The sequence below is a fragment of the Acomys russatus genome, chromosome 19 (assembly GCF_903995435.1).
Source record: "Acomys russatus chromosome 19, mAcoRus1.1, whole genome shotgun sequence".
NCBI classification, from domain to species: Eukaryota; Metazoa; Chordata; class Mammalia; order Rodentia; family Muridae; genus Acomys; species Acomys russatus.
Window position 1 is genome coordinate 7,906,371 of NC_067155.1, and position 10,423 is coordinate 7,916,793.

A 10,423-nucleotide genomic window follows, 5' to 3' on the forward strand; every position below is an offset into this window, starting at 1 on the left:
GAACCAGACACCGACATTGGATCATACCTGACAGGATTCATTCCTCTCAGCATACTGGATGCTAACATCCTGTACCCTTCATGTTCCAGCACCAAGTGCTTCAATTGCTGTTCCTCATCAGAACAAGACAGCTCCCAGGACGCATTCAAAGAAAGCTCCCAAGCTCAATTGGTCCAGCATTTCAGACTGTCCCACACAGGACTCTAATTAAGCCTGGAATTTCTCCACATTTAGAAACTGGACCACAAATGCTATTCCTAGCTTGTTTAACCATTTTCCAATTTTCATTTGGGCCCCTACAAAGGTATTATTCAACCCAAATCAGTCAAATGGGAGTTGGCTACAAGTTACTATTGGTCTTATTTAGAGAGAAAACAAAGTTAGACACAGCAATATCTCTCTTTTCCATTATCCTACATTCTTACGTGAGGAGACAGGTGTTGAAAAGAAAGAAAGGGGAATATAGAAATATATAGGAAAGATAGAACAAAAGGTAGGTTAGTAAATCTACTCCTCAACTTAATGCCACAACTGTCACTCACAAGGTTATTTTTAATTCACTGGTATAGAATTTTGTGTGTATGCAAAAGAAGTTTAATTCTAGATAAAGTCGTATATAGAATTCAAACGCTTAAATCTGTACACAAAACCACAGCGCACATGTGAAGGTCAGAGAAAGAAAGAACCGCAACTTTGTATCCATGATTCTCAATGCAAGATTGACTCCTCTTCTACCCTTTCCTTAATTCTGAGATAAAGGACGCTACATTGATCTTCAATTTGGGAAAGTGTAAATAGCTGGCAAAAAGCCCGCATGTTTCACTGATCTAAGAAAGGTTGAGGGGCAAGAGAAATGCCTCAGTGAGTAAAGCAGTGGTTCTCAACGTGGAGGTCGAATGACACTTTCACAGGGTCGTCTAAGACCATTAGAAAACAAAGATCTTAACAATTCATAATGTTAACAAACTTGCAGTTATGAAATAGCAGCAAAAATAATTTTATGATTTGGTGGGTCACCATAACATGAGAGACTGTATTAAAGGGTTGCAGCATTAGGAAGGTTGGGAGCCACTGGCTCAAAGTATAACTCACACAGTGGAAAGTGAGCCATGGTACCTACACACACACACACACACACACACACACGCATACGCATGCACTCACACACACATACACAGAGAGAGAGATGTACACTCATGTATGCATGCTCACATGCAATCTCAGACACATACATACACACACACACATGAACAATTTTTAAAAAGAATAAGATAGAAGAGTTATGGAAAATAAATCTAGACATCAACCTTGGGTCTTCACATGTACCCATCCACAAGTGCACATGTACCCCACACAATTGTGCCCACATACATGCACACTACACACTATACACATGGAAAAGAAAAAGGGAAAATATAAGTTGGAAGCTGAGTTCTCAGTTAACAAGATGAAGCACTGTGAGTTCAGTTATATTTCCATACCTGTGGGTGTTAAGAAGATGGCCACACAGGCCATGGATTTAGAGATGCTCTTGGGTGTGCCAGTTTACCAAATGAAAGAGTGCCACTCTAAGATTTCATCAGAGAGACAAGCATCCACTCACCTTGGCACTGGAGCTAGAGTAAGACTTGGGAAACAGCGGTATTGGAAGATGAGTACTGTGTACTTATGAGGCACTGTCCATCCTGGTCCAGCCATCGTTTCTGCCAATAATTAGACTGGATCCCTAGGGACAGGACATAATGTTTGAAAGTTTGGACACAAGTAGGATTCCCACTGAAGACAATCAGACTGATGATCTCCATCATCCAGTGTGTGCCTGGTTGTGGGACAAAGGGAACAATCAAATTTTATGTTTCATTAACTTAGTTGAATAACAAAGGTTTTCTTATCTGAGTTTTCTTAAGTTTCCTTTTTTGTATTTTCTGTTTGGATACAATTCATCAGGCTTGCACGTTGCTTCATTATACTTCTTAGTCTTGATTAATACTTCATTCCTGGACTCTCATCCCACTAATCCCCAAATCTGCATCCCTTTTTTAAACTTTTCAAGTCTTAAGGAACCCTGTGAAGTGGAGATGAGAAGTGTGTAAGAGCCAAGGTGAAGGGAAAACACCAAGGAATCAAGGCCCTCTAAGTCAATAAGATCAGCGCCCATGAACACCCAGACACTAAGGCAGCACTCACATGACATACACAGGTCTACACCAGAGGAGGTCCTAGAGCTGAAAGGGGAAGTGGACACATACCCCCATCCAGAAACCATAATCTATCTCCAATTGATCACCACTTTCAATGTAAGTTGAGTTTTTCCAAGGGAACCTCACTGAGAGGAAAGCTAGGTAAGGGTAAGCCACATGCCCAGGAGTCAATGGACAAAAGAAAATAAATTCATCAGCATGTTAGGAGATTTTGGTCTAATAATATTGGGTTAATTTTGTTGTTTCATTTCTTATTTGTTTTTATTTTGCTCCTATTTTTATTTTCTTTATCTCTTTTTACCCTACAGGTCCTTTGCATATATGTCATGGCTTCCAGTTTACTGTCTTTATGGGATTCCTGAGTGTGCAAACTAGTGGCTTTTTGTGTCTGTTTGTGTTTGTTGTGCCTTTTCTTGTCCTCTTTCTTTCTTTTTGTGTTGTCCTATTCAGATATGTAAACTGTGTTTTGTCTTATTATATTTTCTTGTATTATTATCCCATAGAAGCTTGTTGGTTTTCTAATGAGAAACAGAAAGGCAGTAGATCTACATGGGCAAGGAGGTGGAGAGAAACTGGTAGAAGTAGAGGGAGGGAAACCATAATCAGGATATGTTATGTAAGGAAAGAGATACATTCTCAGTAAAAGGGAAAGAGATGAGGACATGAAAGTGGAAGGAGTTCATGTAGGACAGGCCAGCATGAGTCAGCGTTGGGAGTTGGGGGTGAATTAAAGAAGACATTGTATATGCTTATGAAATGTCAAAGGAAAATAAAAGGTATTTGAAAGTAATAAAGTTTTTTTTCAAATCTTTACAGAATTTAAAGAAAGAATTTGTATAAAGTCTTTGATGGGAATGGATACATGGTTTACTTAGCAGTAAAGAGAACTGGCGGCTGCTCTTCAGATAATCTAGGTTGGGTGCCAAGTGCCCCTCTAGCAGTTCACAACCATATGCAATTGAAGTGCCAGAGGATCTGACCTCTGTGGGCACTGCACACACATAGTACACAGACATACAATGCGGGCAAAACACCCATAAACATAAAATAAGATGGAAAAAATCTCTAACATTTTAAGCTATGATCTATATTTAATTTTCCAAATAAAATTGATTTCAATTTTAAAAGCATTATTTTTATTGCTACCAATTGAGCTTAAACACATATTCGTGTTAGATAAACACCCTACCATCAAGTTACAAACTCAGATCCAAATTTATTTAAGTTCTTAGGCTATTGCTGAAATTCTTAGGATTTTTATTTCTTTGCTTGTACTTGATCTGAGAAAGAGTTTTGCTACGCAACACACAGTTACACTGAAATTGTTTTGTGAGTGAGGCTGGACTAGAACCTGTAACCCTCCTAAATCTACCCTTCGAGTAGTGGGAGTAGAGTGTACATCACCATATCTGGTCATCTATATTTCTTAATGATTGCTTTGTATATGTGCCTATATGTCCCTGATTGCCTCTCTCAGTCAAGATTCTCCAGAATATATCAATCAAATAAGTCTTTCAGGAGCATATGGAAAAAGGGATGGTTGGTATTTCGGGAAGCAATGTTCTCATTAAGAACATTGAGACTCTGGAGTAGGGGCGTTGCCCTCAAATACACAGCACTGTGCTTCAATGGGCAACAAGAATTTAGACTGCAACTTCATGAAGGATACCAACCTCTTCATCACAGGCTGAAGGTATTTATGAAAGTATTTTTGACAGCTTTCAGTGATGAATTTCTACAACTTTTGGTGATGGTTTTAGAACACTGAAAAGTTACTTGAAGTAAAAAGAAAAAAAGAAACAGAAAAGTTACTAGAAGGATGTCAGCTGGAATTCATACACTACGTGATCCAAGTCCCCAATTCAGATTACAACATCAAAGCAAAACTTAGATTCTCTCAAAGGAATTATGCAAAACTTTTCTAACCTTTGCTCATCTGTTCATTAAGTTCCAAGTGCCAAACATGTATAATTGCTAGAAGTTTCTCACAGTGTTCTGCTGTGGGGATCAAATTCACTGGAGGCGTCCTAAACTCTCCACTGTTACTGACATGACAAAACATGGTAATGGGCAATCTGAGGGGTATCAGTGGAGGTAACATGTCCTTTTATAAGCTCCAGCATCCTGCGCTCACCTTTCCTGAGGATGGTCTGCACCAAACTCCAACAAAATAATGGACCAGGTATGTATTCCTTGTATTGTGTCTCAGGGAGATAGACACAATGGGATCTTCTGTTGGGGAAGAGTCAGGACTGTCCTTCCTCCTGCAGTGAGTGTTTGCTGGTGTTAGCATCCAGTCCCTGTAAGCAGCTTGTCCTTGCTATGGCTGAGTGCATAGAATTCTGGTCATTGTAGATCTTGATTAAAACCCACTTCTCCCTTCTGCACCTCACAGTGTCTTCTGATGCCAACAGCAATAATTGTTACTTCCAGAAGTCTCTACAGTTTAGTGAGAACAGTTAAATGCTTGTGTGTTGTCTCAAGTTACTTTCTGTCTCACTGGTTGGCACTCAGATGAAAAAGACATTGATAGGACATCTTTGTATGGAGGGCAGATTTTAGCTTATGGCTGGAACGCTGGTCTCATAGACAGATCCAGCTAAAGATTCAGACTAAACAGAAGCACTCAAAAATTTAGTCTTGAAATAATGTCTGTGCAGAGGGTTTAATAGTGACAGTGATTAAGATTTGAATGTGACTAGCAGAACCTAGAAACAACTCAGGAAAATCTCAGGGACACGACTACTTAGTAAAATAAGAAACAATTAAGATACAGAAAATTATAAATAAGTGAAACTCTGGCTGCAGGAGATTTTTTTCACACAGAAGAGGATGTACATGTAAACCTTGGTCCATCTGTGTGATCACAGCACTAGCAACTTTTTCAGGAATGCATCAGATTCTGTCATGTTAATGAATAGTATGAAAATGACTCAAAAGCCAATACAACTTTCTCCTGATGTTTAACTCAGGTACTAAGTTTATATTAAACATGCACTTGTATTTCCTAAATACTTTACTATAACATAAAGAATGATGTTGAAATAAATTATAATAGTGGGAAAAAAAAAAACACTGTCTACTAAAGCCATGTTATGTTCGAATGTAGATTAGGTGGTTGTTTTCCAACAAAGAGTTCTGCTAGTCACACCATCTTCCCTTTTGAAGTAGAAGAAGGAACAGGAAGTACAAGTCATATTCTGAGTCAATATGCATGCAATGTTTGCTTAGTGAAGTGCCTATGATGTGATACAGTAGTTTTCCCAGATGAAGAAAATCCTCTAACTCAATGTAAAAGCTCAGACACTTGAGAAGAGTCTCCATGTCAACACTGATCACCACTACCGTGTCCACTGAAGCCCTCTCCATTTCCTCTCAGAATAAAGCCCTGAAAACCACTGAGGAAGTCGCTCTTCAGATCTTCTTGCTTTGCCAGGTTGGGCTTGGGACTGTGGCCAACATCCTTCTGTTTGTGCATAATTTCTCTCCTATCTTGACTGGCTCTGGACGGAGGCCCACACAGGTGGTTCTCACCCACGTGGCCGTGGCCAATGCCTTGATTCTCCTCCTCACTGCTTTTCCAAACAATATGGTTTTGTTTACACGGAGGCCTCGAAATGACTTCTCATGTAAATATGAGTACTACGCCCGAGTCGTAGCCCGGAGCTCAAACTTGTGCTCCACCTCGGTCCTGAGCACTTATCAGTTTGTCACTCTTGTTCCTGGTAACTGGGGTAGGGTGATGCTCCGAAGACGAACTCCCGAGGTCCTGAGTTATTCTTGTTACAGTTGCTGGTTCTTCAGTATTTTAAATAATATCTACATTCCAATGAAACTTGCTGGTCCACAGAGCACACGCAATGACACTGACTCTAACAGAAAGTGGGTCTGCACCACCTCTGGTTTAGGTGTAGAGGTGACTTTCTTGCGCTTTGCTCATGATGCGGTCTTCATCGGCATCATGGTCTCAACTAGTGTCTCCATGGTGATTCTCCTTCATAGACACCGCCAGAGACTGCGGCACATTCACACCTTCAGTGATGACCAGAGAGCACCCCCTGAGACCAGAGCAGCCCACACTATCCTGATGCTGGTGGTCATGTTTGTGAACTTTTATGTTCTAGATTGTATTTGCACTTTCTTTCACACTTCTTATATAACTTCCCGTCTCTGGTTGAGTCGGATCAATGAAATTTTGACTGCAGGCTTCCCCACTCTTTCTCCCTTACTGTTGATCTATAGACATTCCAAGAATCCTTGTTCTGTGATCTTTCCATGCTGTAAACCACATTAAAACTTCCAAATGTAGAAAACAGGATTAATAATACTAATAGGCATAAACACTCTAATCGGTAAAGAAAACCACCTCTTAAAATATTATTATTTATTCTTTTTATTTTCACCCATGTACGCAATGTGTCTTGTCTATATCCACACTATATATACTTTTCACTTTCCCCAGACCTTCTAAAACATCTCCTGGTAACATCATATATTTCTCCTAAATTTATTTATTCATTTTCTAACCTAGGAATCAAATTGGCATTTCCATATGCACATGGGTATGTGCCCTTCAAGGGGTTATGAGAAACTCAGCAGCCTCCATAGTTCAAAGAATGTGATCCTCTCTACTCTCTCTGGCAGCTCTCCACTGGCAGCAACTTCCCAGCTAGGGCTGGAGTCTCAGAACCTTCTTTCCCATCTACTCTGAAAATTTCAGCTTGCATGAGTTTGTGCAGCTTGTCACACTGCTTATACATTAATGTTTGCAACTGCAATGTCATGGTGTATAATACATGTAATCCTAATGTGGGACACTGAGTAAGGAAGATAGACTGCCCTTGAGTTCAAGGCCAGCCTGTGACGGACAGTGAACTGCAGGACAGCCTTTGATGCAGAGTGAGGTGTTGACTCAACTAATCCTCACGTAAGATTTACCATGATTTATTTGGGACTTCACTGCATACCCTTTCAACATCCATCGAAAGAATTATCTGGTTTCTGCCCATAGGTTCATTTACATATTGTGCTGTATCTATTAATTGAAGTTACACCAACCTTGCCTTTCAGGGATAAGTCACCCTGGTCATAATGTATGATAATGTATGATCTTTTTAATGCATTTCTAAGTTAAGTTTGTAAGTGTTTACTTGAGAATATTGCATCTATTTTCATCAAAGAAATTGGACTGTGGTTTTTCTCTTTACTTCATTTGGGTACAAAGACAATACTGGCTTCATAAAATGAACTTTGCTCTATCAGTTCATATTGTAGAACAAATAGTTCTTTTATTATTGTTATTTATTTGTTTACTTTACGTCCCAATCACAGCTTCTCCTGCCTCCTCTCCTACAAGTCCCTTCTTCTCATCTTAGCAACACCCCATCTACCGTCTTCCCTTTGAATCAGAAAAGACGGGGGTTCCCATGGATATCAACTCCCATTGGTATATAAAGTCGCAGTAAGACTAGGCAGATTTTCTATTGAAGCAAGGCAGCCCAGTTAGGGTAAATGGATCTGAAGGCAGGTAGCAGTGCCAGAGACAGCCCTGCTCCTGCTGTTAGGAGTCCCACGTGAAGACCAAGCTACACGACCGTTACATATGTGCAGAGGGTAAGCCTGTCCCATGCTTGTTCTCTGGTGGGTGGTTCAGTCTCTGTGAGCCACTGTGGGCCCAGGTTAGTTGATTCTGTGGGTTTTCTTGTGATGTCCTTGACCCCTCTAGCTCTTTCAACCCTTCCTTCTCCTTTTCCTCATGATTCTTAATTACTATAAAGTCTTCCTTGAGACATTGGTAGGATTCAGTAGTGGAACACCTGGGCTTTTCTTTCAGGGGAAGCTTTTAATAACAGGTTCAGTCCCATTGCTTACAATGGATCTGTTTAAGTTATTTACATCACCGGAGCTTAGTGTTGTTAGATGGCTACTTTTAACAATTCTTCTATTTTTTTCTGTGTTTTCCAGCTGTGTAAATAGTATGTATCATTGAAATGATTGAAATTCTGTATTTCATCACAGTCCATTGTAATGACAACCTTTTGATGTCTAACTTTTCTAATTTGCATCTCCTCCCTCTTTCATTTGGTCAGATTAGCTACAACTTTGTCAATCTTAAGTTTGGTAAAGAACAGGCAGCCTTCAAAAAAGAAACACAAACAGGCAATAACAATTTAGTAAAGTGTTCAGTATCCCTAGCCATCAAGGAAATGCAAATTAACCTACTGTGAGATACTACCTCGCCTCTGTCAGAAATGCCTGTCACCAATAAACCTGACAACAAAGGTTGGAGAGAACGGAGATAAGGAAACCTCACTCAGTATTGTGGGAGTGCAAATTAACACAACCATTGTGAAAATCAGTTTTGAGATTTCTCACAAAATAAAAATAGAACTACCCCATAACCCTTCCATTGCCCTCCTGGGAAAACACCCATAGATTACCACATCCCACGATACAGATTTTTTTTTTGCACCCATATGAAGTTTTTGCTGCTTTATTCACCATAGCAAAGTATCAGAATCAACCAAGTTGTTCATCACAGATGATTGGATAATGAAAACTTGATAAACGCATAAAATGGAATACTACTCAGCTCCAAGTAAAGAGAAAACCACAAATCTTTCGGGAAATTGATGTCCTTTTAATGTGCACTAGTACATGAGCTTACACAGTCTCAAAAAAAAATAACATGTTCTTCCTCAAATATGGAACCCATCCAATACCATATATGTGATATATATATAATATTTATATAATATATATTTACCTGTACACGTGGGTAGGACTACATGTAAAAAAGAAAAAAGTCTAAATATAAGAGAACAAAAGGGAGCTGAATACAGGTTACAAGCACAAATTATGAAAGACAATTTAAAGTCATTGTTTTGCTAGCTCTAATTCTGTCAGGGATTTTTTGGTTTGGTGGTTGGGTAATTGAATAAAAATATATCCAAACATGGAAGTGTAAAATTCAATGTGAAACTCCATAACTTCCATTCTAACTGGTTATTCTATCTATATAGAAGTTGGTGACCCATTCTTTGAGAAGGAGAGGGTGAGAGAGTGGACACTTGGGTAGGAGTGGGAGGGTAGGAGGGAGGGGCTGGGATCAGGATATAAAGGGAAAAAAATAAGTTTGTTGAGTTGTATACTTTTGAGGTATGGTTAATTTTAGTGTGTGACTTTCTTTATTTCCAAAAGTGTTTTTATAATAAAGTTTAAAAATATTTCCTCACATGCCCACACACAGCAGTTCTATTTATACATCTCTGCATATGTACATAATAATAATAATAACAACAATAAAATAAAGGACGCTATCAATTTGGCAGTGAGGGACATGGGAGGTGGTTAGGGGGAGATCATAGGAGGGTCCAGAGAGAAAAAGAGGGAATGGTGGAAGTGATAAAATTTTGTTTTCATTTCAAATTTATTAAAAGCAGAACCACAATGTGGTTTGGGAAGTGTGTTGGAGAATCTGTAAATGTTGTACAAGAATGTGGGTGAGTGACTAACCAACAACAGGTCCAGCTTGAGGCCCACGCCACCAGAAGAAGTCCTAACACTGCCTTGATGTCCAGCACCAGGGGCTGGATAGCCAAGAGACCATGGAGACAAAATAATTCCTAATGAGATTCCACTACACTTATAGATTGGTGCATAGCAGAATTGTCCTCAGGGAGGGTTCACCAAGCAGCTGATGAAAACAGATACAGAGACCCACAACCAAACATTAACAGGAGGATGAGGAATCTTGTGGAAAAGGGGCATGGAGGATTGTAGGCTCCAGAGGGGTCAAAGACACCACAAAGAAAACAGCACACAGAATCAATTCACGGAGATCAAAGGGGCTCTCGGGGACTGAACTGACAACCAGGGAGCCTAAATGGGACTGCCTTCAGATATGTTACAGTTGTAGTTGGTCTTTTTGTGGGACTCCTAACAGTGGGATCAGGAGCTATTTCTGAGTCTGTTTCCTGCTTTTAGGAGCTTTTACCCCTACTGGGTTGCATTGTCTAGCTTTAATAGAAGCTAGTCTTACTGCAACTTGATATGCCATGGATGGTTGATATCCATGTAAGCCTTCATTTTTTGAAAAGTTATGGAGGAGTGGATGGGGGTTGGAGAAGGGAGGTGGGCATTAGGAGCCAATGGGAGAAGAGGAGGCAGAAAAAACTGTAGATAGGATGTAAAATCGATAATTTTTTAAAACCCCACAGCAA

The 10,423-nt window shown here is 39.7% G+C and overlaps 1 protein-coding gene across 1 annotated transcript; it reads left to right on the forward strand.

The window, feature by feature from the left end:
* The first annotated feature begins 5,523 nt into the window (after positions 1 to 5,523).
* Positions 5,524 to 6,495, forward strand: LOC127203028 (vomeronasal type-1 receptor 4-like). The gene has a single exon (XM_051161842.1). The coding sequence runs from the start codon at positions 5,524 to 5,526 to the stop codon at positions 6,493 to 6,495; it is 972 nt and encodes a 323-aa protein (XP_051017799.1).
* Positions 6,496 to 10,423: the final 3,928 nt, after the last annotated feature.